Source organism: Phycodurus eques, chromosome 5 (genome assembly GCF_024500275.1).
Source record: "Phycodurus eques isolate BA_2022a chromosome 5, UOR_Pequ_1.1, whole genome shotgun sequence".
Lineage (NCBI taxonomy): Eukaryota > Metazoa > Chordata > Actinopteri > Syngnathiformes > Syngnathidae > Phycodurus > Phycodurus eques.
In genome coordinates, this window is record NC_084529.1 from 21,842,868 (window position 1) to 21,860,816 (window position 17,949).

General features: G+C 42.5%; 2 protein-coding genes across 4 annotated transcripts in view; both read right to left on the reverse strand.

Annotated features, from left to right (window-relative positions):
- cttnbp2 (cortactin binding protein 2) overlaps positions 1–4,899 on the reverse strand; it is a 51,153-nt gene extending 46,254 nt beyond the window's left edge. For both annotated transcript variants that reach the window (XM_061678063.1, XM_061678064.1), the window contains exons 1-2: positions 4,661–4,899; positions 30–137 (exon numbers count right to left, since the gene is read on the reverse strand). In XM_061678063.1, the coding sequence (XP_061534047.1) occupies positions 30–137; positions 4,661–4,747 (195 nt within the window). In that variant the 5' untranslated portion in view covers positions 4,748–4,899. The remainder of the gene's footprint in view (positions 1–29; positions 138–4,660) is intronic.
- A 6,814-nt stretch (positions 4,900–11,713) lies between these two features.
- Positions 11,714–17,889, reverse strand: LOC133403283 (high choriolytic enzyme 1-like). 2 transcript variants are annotated; one of them, XM_061678077.1, is made up of 9 exons: positions 17,747–17,889; positions 17,122–17,346; positions 15,698–15,743; positions 15,420–15,572; positions 14,570–14,687; positions 13,534–13,712; positions 13,363–13,444; positions 12,957–13,083; positions 11,714–12,150 (listed from the first exon to the last, which is right to left on the reverse strand). In XM_061678077.1, the coding sequence occupies exons 2-8, from the start codon at positions 17,272–17,274 to the stop codon at positions 12,957–12,959; spliced, it is 858 nt and encodes a 285-aa protein (XP_061534061.1). In that variant the 5' UTR covers positions 17,275–17,346; positions 17,747–17,889; the 3' UTR covers positions 11,714–12,150. The 2 variants fall into 2 exon arrangements, with proteins under 2 accessions (XP_061534061.1, XP_061534060.1); XM_061678076.1 differs by having other exon boundaries at positions 17,122–17,889.
- Positions 17,890–17,949: the final 60 nt, after the last annotated feature.

A 17,949-nucleotide genomic window follows, 5' to 3' on the forward strand; every position in this document is an offset into this window, starting at 1 on the left:
CGCCTATTCTCAAATGGAGCACAACTCACCCTGAGGGCCTCGATGACCAGGTCGCGGGCCTCCAGCTCACCCTCCATGATGCTCAGCAGAGTCAACAGCTCCGGCTTGCTCAGGTTATCCATGTTGAAGTCGCATTTCTGAAATACGAAACATCAAAGTTAGAGTTTTTCCTGCAAATAAAATTTGACCACTTCTGCCTAATTTCGCGCCAAGTCAGGTTTTAAAACATGGGTGTCATTTTATACGGTGTTTGCAGTATTATGCCGAGGGGACAGTGATGTATCAGAAAGGGTTGTAAGTCGCTCCTAAAACCATCTACGAAGAAGAGAACCGCCGCAAAATTCCCATTTCCGAATTACCGGTACTACAACGTGAATGATGTTTTTATACATTACAGTGCTATTGTTTTTAATGAAAAATGTGAAGCAAAGCAAAACAATGGAAAGGATTAATGGCGTTTTTCAATGAGGAAAAGGTATTTGATATACAGGTAAATATGTTATGAGCTTGGTCACGTAACAAATTAAATTCTTAAGTCACAGTTCAATTGTATTATTAAGAAAACTGTAAAATGTCCCTCCTAGTTTGCCAGTTGGGAGTGTTGTATATTTGACCAAGAAAAAAAATAGAGTAACAGCAGAGCCACATAGCATGTAGCATAATATGAACAAGCATTGAAACAACTACAAAACCCCCCGCCCCCCACCCCACATCGTACCGCTCAAATTAAACTCAGCCGTCCAATTAGGCACGCTATCTCATCCTACCTCACAGCGATCATAGCCTAATTACGTTTAGCTAGGTCATTAACCAGCTCACAGCGGCGAGAGGGTGAGGTTGATTGTAATCGGGGTTGACCACACAACTTCTTGCCACAATTAAAAGTTTTTTCCGCTCCACTTATGAAAGACAAACCGTTTAGGTGTCGTTTTTTAAATGTCGGTTGGCGGGAAATCGGCTACTAGACATTAATTCGGCTCAAGAATCTGTGGCCTCTGAAAAATAAAATGTTACGTCTGAAGGATTCTTTATACTCGCACAGGCGGCGACCGCGCGCTGACGACCTAGGAAAACAGTGGAAACTTCCCTGCTTTTGTAGGTAGCATAAAAGAGCTTTTCATGGTTTTGGGTGATGCATCATTACGTCGACAGCAACAATTACTTTCAACACAACAGTACAGGAGAAGTGAGTGTCAGGTGTAAAACTACTCAGAATGCTTTGCGCTGTTCTCTTTAAACACAGGCATTTAGTACCTTGTAAAATTCAATTCAATACCTTTTAATTACCTTCGGTTTTGAAATTTTGAATTTTTGGTTTTGATTTTTTTTTTTTTTTTTTTAAAACCTGCGGACGGACACCTTGGGCTTTTACCAGTGTTTTCTGTGACATCAATCCAAGCCACAAAATTTCAGCTAACGTGCGCTGAGATGAGGTGACCAGCGTTTGACCGTGTGAAACGACCGCCCACAAACAAGAACCCCCCCCCCCCACACACACACACACACACACACACACACACCTTAAGCCAGCTACAGCGAGTGTGACAGGGGCGAGCAAAGAGCAAAGAGCTTTATTTAACCAAGGCATGCCAGCGGTTAGGATGTTGGGGGTGCTGGTAGGTGGGTTCGTTTGGGGTATTGGGAGTGCACAGAGGCGGAAGCGAGCGAGGTGAGGAGGCGCGACTACCATGTCGCTGGTGCACCTGTTTTGCTGCGCTGCCAAGCATAGGTGGCCTGGAGCGAGATCTGTAAGGGTGAGGGCTTGGGGGGCGGGCTGACACGGTACTCCCAGCTATGCCCGCTGAGTCACTGAAATTAAGACCAATTTAGAAAGGTGTCTGGTGAACACAAACACCCCCCTTACACCACCTCCTCCACAGCTCTTCACCTCGTACCGTCACTCAAAAACCACCCACACACTTTCACTCAATGCTTGTTAGGGCTGTGTGATATGGCAAAAAAAATGATCACGATTAATTTTTTCATATCGTCTGATCTTGATTATTATCACAATTTTTTAATATTGTTTTAAACTTTATAACTGCCAGTTTTAAAGCATCCAGACTGAAAACTGAGGAAGCTAGAGAGTAGTTCAACATTATGTAATAACTAAATTAAAGAAAAATTAAAAAGGTAAAAATAGAAAAATATTCGAAACATTTTTACCTCACACAGTCTTTAAACAAATTACGCTCTCTCTGGGATTGCGAAGATGCCTAAAATGTGAACACTGTAATTTTCGAGTTATGATGCTATATACGGTGTTAACGTTATTTCTACTTGCAAATTTGGATCACCGTTAATTGCAATAGTGACAACATAGTTTCAAGTGAAAATATAATACTACATAAAATATTTCACACTATGAAAATTGGCAGGCCTGAATACTCCGATCAAATGCCTTTTGCTATCAACAACACTATGCATGGTCAATATTTAATACAGCATGACAGATGACACTTGATTGCTGCTTTGCTTGCGTCCAGTGGCCTAAATGCTAATGCTAGTAGCATTAGCACGTACGTAGCAGCACGTACATGTGCTGGCAGCAGTGAGTGACAGGCTGTACTGACGCTCACATTTTTATGCTTTTTATGCTGCAGCCCGCCTCCTTCGCCATCAGAGGCTTAACGGTAGAGCCGGCATGACAGAACGTGCCGAAGCAGGACAATGCCACGCGTTCACTGTCATTGCGGCTTGGCGCATTCAGATAATTAGATGCACGGCCCCACCAGCAACAAAGGAGAATGACCAATGAGTATCGAGGTGTTAAATTTTACACTGTCCTGATACACTGATGGCATTCCAATACTAGCTTGGAAGCCAGCAAATTCACTGGTCAACTTCAACCCTTGCCCATGTCCCGCACCGTATCTTACTCACAGGGCAGTGGGCTGGGAAAAAGCCACAGAATGACAGTTCTTAGATGGCCAATGTGAACGTTAGGTGTACCCAAAATGGGGGATAGGGACCAAGCCCTGGCGTGAACAGCAAAAATTTGCGAATGACGCATCCCCTTAAAACGACTTGTAATTGCGGATGGATGTCATGTCACGGACGGTGGCAAAGCACTTAAAATGGAGCGCATCAACACCACGCGTCTAACATGTACACAATCAAGAACCCATGTTCCATAACCAATTGTATTCAGTCATTAAAATTATTCACAAGCCACCTTCATATCTAGCTCATAAATAGAATTAGCTAGCATAATAGCCTAAATAACATGCTATCACAAAGTGACGTGACATCACACATGGGCAAACAATTATGTACACTAGCACTTTACACAAACACTATTAAGTCATTAAAATCCCCTTTTGCCATTTACTGACAATAATCAATATTAGGGAATACAGGCAAATTATAACGGCAATGTGGACTACACGGGTTATTAGTCAGAGAAGCAGAAACACAGTTTCACTTTTAGTATGAGGTGACGGTGCATTCAAGGACCAACAACAAAACAGGACATCTCAAACACAGACACACAACAGACGCTGATCTCACGTATTTATCGGATTGTGGAGTGAGCTCGTGTTGCTGTGTGAGAAGTTTATACACATTTATCATCTATATTGGTATGGTACTGAAGCGGATTGTGACATCATCTATCCATTATGGTTGTCGGGTTCGCAACACTGTCGCTGTGTGTATGAAATGACAAAAACAAAACAAAAAAGAAATACCGGACAACGCTTTGCTGGAAGCTAAATTCCGACAGGATACTCAGGTGTGGAGTAACAACAGGTCCTGCATGAGCAAAAAAAGCAAACATAACCAAAGATGCTTGCGAAACTACTTCAACTACTGTATACCTTACCTTTATGTTTTTTTTTTTTTTTCAGATTAGATGGTGAAGCTGGTGGCTATTAGGCTGGCACAACACATTTGCCCCCCAGTCATTCTTGGACCCGACAACAACAAATATCTTAAATAGGGCCATGGGTGGGGAACATCTTCAAGTTAAAAGTCATCAGAAAAAGTGCCGTTACTTAAAAACAGTAACATAGTATTTGTACTTTATGACTTCCCACAACTGCAAGTAGGTGTGTGTCAACAAATGGAGCTGGAGCATCTGGTCACAGCAAACTGAAGAAATACCATCTCCTCTTGGGTCCAAGAGTTTCCCAGGGAACCTGAGAAGCGTCCGCTGCGGTTCCACCTGAGAACTTGCATCATGGCACAAACTAACCTGTCAACACAGGTCAAATGTTTCGAAAAGCTTTTTCTTTATTACTATTATTATTATTATTATTATTTTTACAATGATATGCAAATGCAGTCGTGCAAGCTGTGTGAAGCCATTTCATGTGTCACTTCTCCATCTCGGCACGAAGGTTCGAAGAAGCCTCGAGGCGAACAAAAGAATTCTCCATCACGAAAGAAGCTAAGCTTCGTGAAAGCTCGTCATTTTGTCACAGTGGAGCAAGATGGTCGAGGAGGAAGGCGGCGTTGTCGTTTTTCGTGTGTCTGGTTCGGTTCGTGCGGGCCGAACGGACACGGACGTTTGTTGTCATCCGGACATTGTCGCGAGAAGCCCGGCGGCCACTCAACGCTGATTCATGCGCGACATTTCTCGCCCTTGTTGCGACTAACCCCGCTGCCCCAGGTCATTTCTGCGAAGCTTTCCCCCCCCTTTCCCTCGGCGGCGTTTTACCGTGTCGACGCCTCCCAGCACGGCGGCGGTCAGGGCTTGCTGTACCGGGGGAGGAGGCTGCTCTCCGCTGGCTCCCTCCGACGCCATCTTCGTACTGTGGCGGTGTGCTGCCTGCCAGAGAGGAGAGCAGGCGCGGTGGGCTCATCCGCCGCCGCTCGTTAACTAGTTCGCTGCTGGAAGCGAGTCATGTGTCAAAAAGTAGAAGAGGGAGAAGAAGGTGGAGAAGGAGAATAGAAACGGAGGGGGGGGGGGGGGAGGTCGAGGACGACAGTCGTGGAGGGGAGCCTGCAGACCAATGAGTCGGTGGAGGACCGAAGGAGGGCGGTAGGGGGGGGGGCCCGGAGCGGGCGGACACATCCAGATGTAAAAGGAGGCGCGTGCTCCGTGGTGACTGACAACAACATTTGTGGAAGAGGAGAAACTGCTCGAAAACATAATACCGAACGCTGGAATCATCATCATCATCAACATCGTCCATCAATACACCTGTAGTGTAGTACAGTGTCAGTAATCCCCCCCATCGCTGGGGTTACGTTCCAGACCACCCCCGCAACAAGTGAAATCCACAATATAAAAAGACCCAATTTTAAATATACCCGAGGCGTGTATTTATAGCCTTTACGATACTGAAATTGTTCTCCAGGTCTGTATGCAGTGTAGTATAGTTCCGTACACTATAGCATCGGGTAGTATCATATAGTATAGTGCAGTATAGTATAAGACTGTGTTGGGCAGTATAGAGTGGTATCGTGTAGTACAATATCGCATTGAACAGTATACTTTAGTAGTATATTGTCATGTAGTGTAGTATAGCATAATATGGTATGACAAAAATAGTGTAGCAAATGTATTAGAGCAGCATCCCTAAATAATCTCTAAATGTTGTCTGGATCATATAATGAATTGAATGTACAGTAAACTGTCAAATGTGTCATGGGCGCACAAAGCTCAGCGTTAATCTCCCACGAGTCGACGCTCCCGCTGGAAATCTCGCCGCTGTGGATCTGTTTATCCCGGAAGAGAGGGAAAGGGAGGACGGAGGCCTTCTGGGCTCCCCAGATGTGGTTTCAGGATTAACGGATGTAGTTGATCCGGGCTGCTGGCGCAGAACGAGGTTAGCGGCGTCTCTATTGAGGTCAAACGTTCCCTCGTATTCCCCTTTTCAATACTCTCATCCACTTTTGGTGTCGGAACAAAGCATAGTATAGCACAGTCTCGTGTTTACTACAGAATAGAACAGTCTACTATCAAGTAGTAGTGTATAGTTCTGCCCATGTTGGTTCACAGTATAATAGTACTGTATGGTGCAGTACGAAAACCTACTACAGTATTACATCGTGTATATGTCTCATATTGTTGTTGTTTTTCCTAGTGACTAGTATAGCACTGTATTGCACTAGATAGCCTACTGTAGCGTTGTATAGTATAGTATAGCAGAGTCTCGTGTTACTGTTGTATATTCCATGTATAATATATGATCGTGTAGTACAGTATAGTATAGCACAATAGAGCATAGTGTAACATAGTAGCCCATAGTAGCATAGTATTACATATACTGTATGGTATAGTGCAGCATAGTATTATCTTTACATTATCGGTGTGTGTTGTTTGTTTTTTTTCAACTTGGTGGTTTTGATTAGATTTAGTTTGTTCGTTTCATGTTTGGAAAATAAATCAATTTTGAATATGTCCTGCACTCCTGCCTGCTTTTGGGCTTCCCTGGCGTAGTGTTGTGTCGTATTGTCGTGTCGTGTCGTGTCTGATCACGTGTGAAATCCCACAGTGCTGTCAGTTCAGCACAGCGGCGTCATTAGTCCATGAACCTGTCGTCTCATCATTCGTCAGTGATGGCGTCTGCTTCAGACATGCCAAGCATGGCCTTCTTTCATATGAAGGCTTTTGTCCTCTCCTTTTCAAGAGCTCCTTTGTGATCATCCACTCCGAATAACAGTCCAGGTGAACACACGGACGCTCCCTAATGAAAAGCGTCCCCCTGTGACGCAATGTTTGATATGGGATCAGCACGGCACAAACTGTCCCGGTGGCGGCCGAACGCAAAGAGATTTATCAAGGGCCTGGTGACGACCCGGGATGACCCTCACCTCGGTCGTCTTCCCGGTGCCGGGATGCGCTCCGGGTCCCCGCAGCCCCGCGCTAGATGGATCATGGATGAGAGGAAACGCATGAGGATTGGAACTGCGTATGTCCCGGCAAAGCTGCCATTTCTGATGTGAGTCTTTGAACTGATACAACTGGGGTATTTCCCGTGTGTTTGCTAACATCTGAATAATCCAAGTCAGTAAATCGATTCAACGGAGTCTGCAATGTTTCCTGTGAATCCTCTGTCAAGTTCGTCAGAGGTGGGTAGTAACGCGTTACATTTACTCTAGTAACATTTTGGATAAATTGTACTTGTCAGAGTAGTTTTAATGAAGCATACCTTTTACTTTTACTCAAGTATTTATGTATTTTTACTCCGTTACAATAATCTACATGCCGCTTGCTCCTTTCATTTATCAATAATTACGTGCGCAATCTATTTTTAGACTTTTGTTTTGGACTTCCGCATCAATTGCCATTGCTCCAATCCACCGTGAGTACCACAGTGACGTTAGACTCAAGTTCACCAATCAAACGACACAGTCACATGTCCACACGCAAAGTCTTCTATTGGGCTTCGCGGGCCAATCAAAGTGAGTCGTGACAGCTGCGCGACATTAGCCCTATTTTGTGGTCCCACGTAACTGTAAACATTCATTTTGCTCTCGCTCACACACACATCATCAGTGGCTAAAGCAAATGTTTCTGCAAGGCCCTCTGCATGTGTTATTGGTTGTTTTGTTTCCCCCCCCCCCCCCCAAATAGTGGCAGGTGTGTGTGGACGCCCGTTGAAAATGAGTTTGAATGTGATCCGTTACTTCTGAACACAGGCACATGCCAGTTGTAAGAGGGAGTGCAACTTTGCGCAACCGGATTTATTTTGATTTTATTTCAACTTTATTTAACCAGGTAAAAGAGCAGTTAAAACAGAACATCTCTTTTGCAATGGTGGCCAAGAAGGCAGCAAGTTAAATGTGAAGTCCAAGTCAGTCATATTTAAGATGATTTCAGCTGTTTATTTTCACCTCCCCTCTCAAAAAGATACAAAAACACAGTCCTCAGTGTTTCCTGTTTGTCCGCAAACTGGATTCCATGAACCGATACAACCGAGTTCTCAGAGTAAACTAACTCAGGTCAGTAAACTGGTGCATCTGAATCATCCGAGTCCGCTAACTCCGGTCGGTGAACTTGTCACATTTGACACAAAGGAATCATCTGAGTTCACTAACTCTGCCCAGTGAAACGGTTCTCTGCTTTGAGTCAGATCAAACAATCAAATCATCCCAATTTCTGGTGAGTCCACTAACTCAAGTCAGTGAACAGACTCCACAGAATCAACTGAGTCCGCAAACTCCAGTTAGTAAACTGACACAACTGAATCCTTCGCGTCCATTATGTCAATTCAGTGAACCGACACGTTCGAATAATCCGAGTCAGCTAACTCCCGTCAGTGAACCAACAAGCCGAATCATCCGCATCTACGGTGCTAAATCCACTAACTTGAGTCAGTGAACGGATATAACTGAATCAACTAAATCCCCAGTGTTTCCTGTGACTCCACGAACTCGAGTCAGTCAATTGACACATCTGAGTCATACAAGTCTTTTAACTCAGGTCAAGGAACCTGTCTCATTCAAACCATCTAAGGGTGCGACTTCGGTCAATGAATTTATATCCCCGAACAAATCCCCCGAATCCACTACTCGAGTCAGTGATAAACAAGTCATACCCAAACCGAATCATCTGGCTCCGTTGACTCAAATCAGAGAACCTATAAAACCAAAACTTCCCAGTCTGCGGTGTTTCCAGTGAGTCGAGTCAGTCAATGGACACAATCTCGGATCAACTGAGTCCACAGTGTTTCCTGTAAATCGAAGAAACCGAGTCACCGAACCGATACAACCGGATCCTCCGAGTCCACGAACTTGAGTGAGTGAACTGACACGTTTGAATAATCCAAGTCGGATAAGTCTAAAAATTGATAGACCGAATCATTTCAGAACTGGTACAACCAAATTATGTGTCTGTCTGGTGCCTTCTTCATACAGTAGCAGAAGCCAGCCAGTCATAAGATCCTTGTTTACGAAGGCCTCTGACTTGTGATTCCTGATTCAGTACGAGGATTTGAATTATTAACGCCGATTGGGAAACGGACATTTTGACAGTGAGCCCATTGAGAAAAATTGGAGGAAACAGAGCACCCCGGGAGGAAGGGAGACCGGGAGGTGGGCCACATCTCACAGCTCTAGGATCTGAAGTGGTCCTCTGTTCATTCGCTGATGACATGGCGCTCTGTCTTACTTTGTATTGATTGCTCACTTCCTCCCTCATAGTGTGCCGCTGTCTCAGTAACATCCTGTGACTGTGGAGCGCAGGCAACAGGTGTTTGGAATTGATTTGAAAAAATTCAGCCACATGAAATTTGGTAGGCATGTCCATCATAAGTCCTCGTTCAAGATGCCATGCCTGAAAAGACAGAAAATCTTCCAATTTGGTTTGAAATGGCTATTTCAGGAACATGTCCGGACTTTCCATCAAGTCCCTAGTCCACTGCTCGTTCCAGTTCCTCATCCCCGGCCGGATTCCCGTCCGGCGGCTTTCTCCACTCTCGTGTCATACATCATACATCAATGCACTCGATCAAACCTGCGTCACGTTTCTGTTGATGCGCGTCGCCAAGCACAAAGCACGACAACGTTTCCTCAAGCAGCGTAAAAACTGACAAAGGTTTGGATTGTTTGCATGGCCCTCTGGGCGAATAACTTCCTTTCTCGCTGACAGACGAGCGTTGAACCGCCTTGTCAGTCAAAATCGACAAAACGTAGGAATGTCGGTGAGCAGGTCTTTGGAGTTCAGGTGACAGGGTACGAAGCAGAGCCGGCCCAAGGCATAAGCCAAATGAGCACCCGCTAACGAGTAATTACAATAGTCAACAGAGCCTGGAGTCACGAGGAAGAACAATAACATAAACACAAGTGAAATGTTGCAAGAAAGCTAGATTTATTTGGATTTTTCCACATTTTTAAGCGCTATAATCATTCATTTGTATACAGTGGTACCTTGACTTACGAGTGTCCCAAGTTTGGGTGCTGTGAAGAAGCGGATGATGTCTATGCTGACCTCCCTGGAAAGATGGTGGACAATTCTTCCAAAAATGGGGCACCGTGTGCTTGCTTCAAGCTGTCAACTGCCACTCCCACTCAGCGTTTCCTGTAAAACTGAACATAAAAGCGACAATTACACATCATGTATTTAACCAAACCATGTTAACTTTGTCCAAAAAAAATAAATCCACTGTATGGCTTACTGCCGACACATCATGCGAAACGCCATTAAAAGGCTAACAAAACCAGCATCGATATTGCGGTAGTTTTAAACCTATAAACAACTGATATCCTAAAGGCTGCCACACAAGGAGCGATGGGGCCGAATCCGTCTGAAACTGTCGCCTAAGTGTGCGGGCTTTGGCAACGGTTTCCATGAGTGGCCGATCCGTCGCAAAGCTTGTGGCTAAAACGTACGTGCGGAGTCCAATCGAAATGAACGGGAGCCAGCAAGCCTCTTTTAAAATATCCACACTCTCGCTTTTATTGTCGCCCACTACTATTCCTCAAACGCCAATACAGGCTGGCTGTTCAGGGCAATGTGTTTCATCATCAAATATTATGAGTATATATATATATATATATATATATATATATACTCATAATATATATATATATATATATATATATATATATATATATATATGCCCCGTGGTGACCAAGGTGCGCACACCAGGGGGAGCAGCACAACCTCCATTGAATTGAACCACGACATCATGCTGCTAAAACTATTGATTCTTTACACTCCATTTATTGATGTTACTACTGAATGCTTTTATATAGAAAAATGATGTAGAGTGCTTTTATTTATTTTTTTTAAATCAAACAAATGTTACATTTTGTTTTGGCTTGAACACCGATGGTATTTCCGCTCATTTCAATGAGGTACAATGATTTGAGATATGAGTGATTTGAGTTCTGAACAATTGAAACTCGTATCTTTAGGTACCATTGTAGTAGTTTTTCACTTTGTTTCAGGTTCAATTTTAGAATTATTTTGGTATTTTCTTGGCATCTTATTTTATATATTTCCAAGTTTTTATTTTTCTATTTACATGCGATTTCATTTGTTGTTAAACTGAATTGTTGTTCTTGCACTACAATTTTTTTTTAAAATTGCACATCGATTGTTAGTTTGTTTTAAACCATTATTAAACCAGATGACACTTTTACAGTAAATGCATTGTACACTTATTCACTTTATTTTTGATACTTTCAATAGATATAAAAATATTTAATATACTAATGCAAAATCACCACGATATTACCTATCCACAATTCCCCCTGCATTTCATTATTATTATCATTATTAAAGTTTGAAATCAGAAGTCATGGAAAATAGTGACAATTAAATATAAATATTATTGTTGAATTTACGTTATTAAATAACATTATACAATATACATACGGTAAAATCCCAGCAGCAACCACACTTTGTGTACAAGTGGCGCCTCCTTGTGGAAGACTAACTACTATGGCGTTACTTTTTGATATATTTTGATAGGTGTGTACAGTATATTAACACTTATGACTGTTATTTACTGTGTTTTGGTGAGAAACATTTATTGAGAATTATACACATTGGTTTTCATTTTTATTACTTCCAGTAATACCTACTATCCCAAAATAGCAAACCTTTTGAGCTGAACTCTCGCATTTTCGTGCCCAAATATGACTTTGTTTATATATAAAAAAAAAAAAAAAAAAAAAAACAATCGGTAAACTATTGCATTTTTATGTCAAAATACAACCGTTGCCACAATACGCTGCATAATTGTATTAGTAAAGATTGTTATGCAGAAAATTCGTAAAAATTGTTTTGCAGAAAAATGAAGACAAACTACACGAATGCATGAATGTGCACATTTTAATAGTATCATCGGAAATGAGACAAATTTCAGTTGTGTTGCTTTCGAGGCGGCACGGTGGGCGACTGGTTAGAGCGTCTGCCTCACAGTTCTGAGGACCGGGGTTCAATCCTCGGACCCGCCTGTGTGGAGTTTGCATGTTCTCCCCGTGCCTGCGTGGGTTTTCCCCGGGCACTCCGGTTTCCTCCCACATCCCAAAAATATGCATGGTAGGTTAATTAAAGTCTCTAAATTGCCCGTAGGTGTGAATGTGAGTGCGTATGGTTGTTTGTTTGTATGTCCGATTGGCTGGCGACCAGTTCAGGGTGTACCCCGCCTCCTGCCCGATGACAGCTGGGATAGGCTCCAGCACGCCCGCGACCCTAGTGAGGAGAAGCGGCTCAGAAAATGGATGGATGGATGTTGCTTTCACCACCTCCTGGAAGAGACAAATATGACAAGTCAGAGGGACGTCACCAGACTTCAGCTCAGTCAGCAGCAACACAATCAACTCCACGTCTTTCGCTTTTTCTTTGGCTTCTTTGTGGTGTGAAGTCACTACGGGAGGGGAAGTGGGGACATAAAGATTCTGGTAGCTCACTCGAATATCAGCAATACAATTCATTACATAGCAAAAGGTTTTATTACCTACAACAATACCTATTATGCCAACTTTTTTGTGTTCAAACTCTCATTCTTTTATACCTAACTACAACTTTTTATGGTCAACCGTTGCATTTTAGTGCCAAAATATGACATTTTCACTGCAAAAATGCAAGATCTTAATGATTTTATCTTATTTCTAGCAAAACTTATTTCACTGAAACTACTTATTTCAAGAGAGTTTTGTTTTTAAGAATCCGAACAAGTCAATTCATACTAGTTCCAGTGGCAGATTTTTCCACTTATTTTAGAAACAAAATGTCTTGTTTTAAGTGGGGGAAAAAATCTGCCAATGAAACAAGTATGAACTGACTTGATAAGATTCTTAAAATAAGATCTTGTATCTTCGAAAAAGTCTTTTTGTCTTGCTAAAAATTTAGAACAAAAGTCAAAACTGTCATAAAATAAATACAAAAATACAATACAAAAGACTTTTCACAAGAAATCTAAATTCACTACGTAAGATTTTGCATTTTTCCAGTGATGACAAAAGAAGAAAAGCGTGAACATAACCATAGAACAGGAAGTGGAACTACTGTGATGATGATGATGATTGTAATTTGTTAGGTAGCGTTTCCTTACCTAACACTTGTAGAGCGAGTTGAGTCGGGCGATGTCGTTCTTGCTCATCTGGCTGGCGTTGCCGAAGCCGACGTTGGCATTGGGGATGGGCACCATGGTGGGCTTGTTGTTGCCGGAGAATGCGTACCTGCGCGCCATTTAAAACACAAAACACAATCAGTCTTTTAATGGCAAGATCTTGAACTTTGGTGGCCAAATACAATTAGGACTTTTTCCGGTCAACTGTTGCATATTTGCGCCAAAATACAACCTTTTGTGGACAACCCTTGCTATTGAATGTCAAAGTAAGCGTTTTTGTGGCCAACTGCTGCATTGTAGTGTTGATTGGTCAAGCATTGCATTTCAGCAAAAACATTTTTTTTACACCAGAATTATTCCATTTTAGTGCCGAAATACATGTACAAACCTGTGGTACTGCATGACAGAGTTGTAGTCATATGCCGTGTTCATGTTGAGCGTGTTCATCTTGTCGAAGGCGTACTCCCAACCTGACGAGGAGCATCACATCAGCACTCACAACATATTGTGTGTGTGTGTGTGTGTGTGTGTGTGTGTGTGCGTGCGCGTGCGCGCAGACCAGGCTGGATGTTCTCCCAGAGGATGCGGATGTGTCGGTCTCGGTCGGAGCGACACTGCTCATGGTTGAAACCGAGTGCATGCAGCAGCTCGTGCTGGACGGTGCTGTGGTACAAGCAGCCCTTGCGGTCCAGGGACAAGGGCTGAGCATTGCCACGGCGACCCACGTACGAGTAACACCTTGAATGAACAGCAAGTTAGTCACGTACCTGTAGTTACATTGATTGCGTGTCAGGTAGGTCACTGTTTCCTAACCTATTTTTGTGACAACATCTAGCAATTTTCGGAGTAAGGTTTGGCCTTTCTGTGCCAAAATATTACTTTTTGTGGTCAACCATTGCATTTTTTTGTGCCAAAATGACTTTTGTGGTCAACCATTGCATTTTTGTGCCAAAATAAGACTTTTTGTAGTCAACCATTGCATTTGTTGTGGCAAAATGTGACTTTTTGGGTCAACCGTTGCATTTGTTGTGGCAAAATATGACCTTTTGTCATCAACCGTTTAATTTTTTTCGACTGGATTATTTTTATGCCGAAATAACTTTTCCTTTTTTTTTTCCTTTTTTTTTTTTTTAAAACAACATACTACTTTTTGTGGTCAACCACTGGATTCCTTGTCAGCTAAGAAACAACTTTTTGTGGTCAACCTTTTATTTTATTTTTTTGTGCCAAAACAGAACCTTCATTGCAATTCAGTGCTAACATCCGACTTTCGTTGTTACTTAGTGTGATCTAATGTAGCCTTTTGTAATTAAAAAAAAAAAAAAATGTAAATACTATACTTCTCATGGCAACATATAGCCTTAATATATTTATAGCCTTTCTGTCAGCAAATAGTGTTTTCAGAGCAAAACAACAATATGCGGGAAACTACCCCGTTCCAGGCCAAATACATAATTTTTGTGGTCAACCATTACATTTTTGTCAACAAATACTGCACTTCCGTTACTGAATATGAAACAAATCCGATTGGCTCATTTTACAGGGGGTGGGAATCACTGTGGTAGGCGGGTAAGGTTAGGTAGGTAGCTGTATACCCATTGTTGGACTGAATGCTGATGTAGTCTCTCTGGCCGCTGCGATTGACGAAGCGAATGCAGGAGACAGACTGGAAGGAGTTCAGGCCGCGCTCGATGATAGAGCGCTCGCGAGAAGCTTAATTAAAAAAAACAACAACAACATCATGTCACTATACTTTTCCTGCATATGAATGAACAAAGCATGAGTTCTGGAATGCATTAAATAAGTCAAATCTGATGAGAGTGAAGGTCATTTTTTAACTTTGCAATAGTTTAAGGAATGTGTTTGCAAAATACTAGAAGAGCAAAGTAATGTGATTACATAAAGCAGTGTTAGCGAGCGAGCACCAACAGTAATGTGATTACAAAAAGCAGGTAGAGCAGTGAAAGTAATGTGATTACAATAAAACAGTGTTAGCTTTGAGTACTGGCAGTAATGCGACTACAAAAGAGTGGTAGAGTATTCAAAAATATGCAAATACAAAGAGCAGTACTGGCAGTTAAGAGCTCACAAAAAGCAGAGTTAGCGAGTACAGACAGTTAACTCATTCGCTGCCAGCCTTCCCAGTTAACATGGATATTTGATTTCTAAAGCCGTCAATGGCAGTGAATGTGTTTTAAGTGTCAGCAAAAAGCAGCGTTAATTACTGACAGTAATGCAAGCACAAGAGTGGAAGAGGAGGCCTATTTAACGTGATTACAAAAGAGTGGTAGAGTATTCCAAGCAACGTGATTACAAAAAGCAGCAGTGACAGGAAAGGGATAACAACAAGCAGTGTTAGTGTGCACTGAAATTAAAGTGATAACAAAAAGCAGTGCTAAGTACGGACAGTAAGTCTAAGCGCTGACAAAAAGCAAGGTTACTGACAGTAACCGGGGGAGATGGTGTAGGCCACGTAGACTATGCCGTCCGCAGACTTGGCCCACATGCACCCTCGCGATGTGCACTGGTCAGCGTTCCGCTCGCCGTCTTTGTCGAAAGCAATGTCGTCCATCACCAGAGGCTCCTCCGCCGTGTGAACTGTCGACAGCGTCACATACAGTCGATCGATTGCGTTACGAGCACTAGCAGGTCGTGTTCGGAACGCTTGTCCGAACGTGACCCGTGTTAAGCGAGGGGTTAGTTTGACTTTGAAGGGACATTACCGACGTCTTTGTTGGCCCGCCACAGAAGCTCGGACACAGACGCCTCCTGCAGCAGTAAGCAATCAGTCCATCAATTAATATCACTTATATGCATACATCTGATCAAATTATAGAGTTTTTTATTTTTATTTTGGTCAAATATTATTTTGAATGCATAACATTTTCTGATACTGCATATAACGTAATGTAAACCTTTTATTATTATTAATAGTTGTAGTATTTGTCACTGCGGTACAAAAAAAAAAAAAATACATTAACAAATACAATATTTAAAAACATATTCCATGTTTGAATTGATATACATTTATAGGCTATTTAAAACAAAATACATTTTTAATTTACACCCCGGTGCTTTTAAGCAGGCGGCACGATGGCCGACTGGTTAGAGCGTCGGCATCACAGTTTGCCCGTAGGTGTGACTGTGAGTGTGAATGGTTGTTTGTTTCTATGTGCCGTGCGATTGGCTGGCAACCAGTTCAGGGTGTACCCCGCCTCCTGCCCGATGACAGCTGGGATAGGCTCCAGCGCGCCCGCGACCCTGGTGAGGAGAAGCGGCTCAGAAAACTGGTAAAAAAAATAATTCAATAAATAAAAATAGATTCAATTCAATGATTTATTTAATGGATCCTTCAATAAGTAAAATCAGTTAGATTTACTAAATTTAAATTAAATATCCTGGTGCAGTTGCAGTGGAGCTCTGCTGATGCAAAAATAAATGAATACAACACAATTTCTGACTATAGATATTCAATATAGGTAATTGATTTTTTGGGATTGACTTGAGAATTATTTTGAATAACAACCGAAAAATGAGTAAAATAAAAATGTTGGATATACACTTTTTAAATTGATAATAACATCAGCAAAATCATTTTAAAATTCCACCAAATAATTATACTACAATTTTCGTTTTACATCCATCCATCCATTTTCCGTACCGCTTATCCTCACGAGGGTCGTGGGCGTGCTGGAGCCTATCCCAGCTAACTGAGGGCAGGAGGCGGGGTACACTCTCAACTTGTTGCCAGCCAATCGCAGGGTACATATAAACAAACACCCATTCGCACTCACATTCACACCTATGGGCAATTTAGAGTCTTCAATCAACCAACCACGCATGTTTTTGGGATGTGGTAGGAAACCGGAGTACCCGGAGAAAACCCACGCAGGCACGGGGAGAACATGCAAACTCCACACAGGCGGGGCCGGGGATTGAACCCCGGTCCTCAGAACTGTGAGGCAGATATGATAACCAGTCGTTCACCGTGCCACCCACACTACTGGTGATGTTATAAATTCCACGAGTTAACAACTAGTTCCTCACTAGTAGTAGTACTAGCAAGCAGTTGTTTTATTATTAAAATTAACAATTTTGCATACTCCCGTTTACATAAAAATTTCGGGATACACGTAAACAATCTAACCTGCTCTGTGGCTGAGTTGCATTGAGCGAAGACAAACAGCGTGAATATGGTGAACAGCTTCATGATGAAGACCAGGACGACGACGGCGGGGTGATGCCTGCTGTGCCGCTCTTTAAAAGGTTCCTCCAATAACCTTGAAAACATACGACACATTCCCAGGAGCAACGGTGGGAATGTGGCCTGTTGCTTTCTGATATCTGCATGGACTGGATTCTGGAAGGCAACCTGTGAAATTCCCACATTCTGAGGTAGCTTGACAGGGTGGCAAACTAGTACAATGATCACATCTTACTAGTAACGTTTTTTTTCCACCACTCTATGACATTTTGGCATACTAGTAGAACAACTACGTTACTAGTGATGCAAATTTACTAGTGGGCATTTTGCGGCTACTAGTAGGGCTCAGGAAGCTACGAGTGCATGACACCCTACTTGTTACTCATGCAGCACAATAGTTTATGAATGTTTAATTACGTACTAGTAGGCCAAAAGTGGCATTGTAGAGAAAACAAACGGACACAGTTGTTTTACTAGTAAGCTGAATCGAAACAAAGGGCGTACTAGTACGTGGACTAGCTGTGTGTAGTCGTATGTGCCTTTAAGAGGCGGGCCCAGCGGAGCTTACATGTGATGTCGGCAAGTCTGCGTGGGAGTGTCTTGGCGAGGACTGTGGTCACAGCAGCTCCTGCGTGAGTGTGCTCACTTTCTTTTACTGTTCTCCTGGTATTGAATAAACAGCTGAAAATTGCATTGGCACCCATGTGGAAGAGCATTAAAGTGGGAAATTAAACTTCGAAAAATGTGATATTGCGAGGCCGTGAACGATGA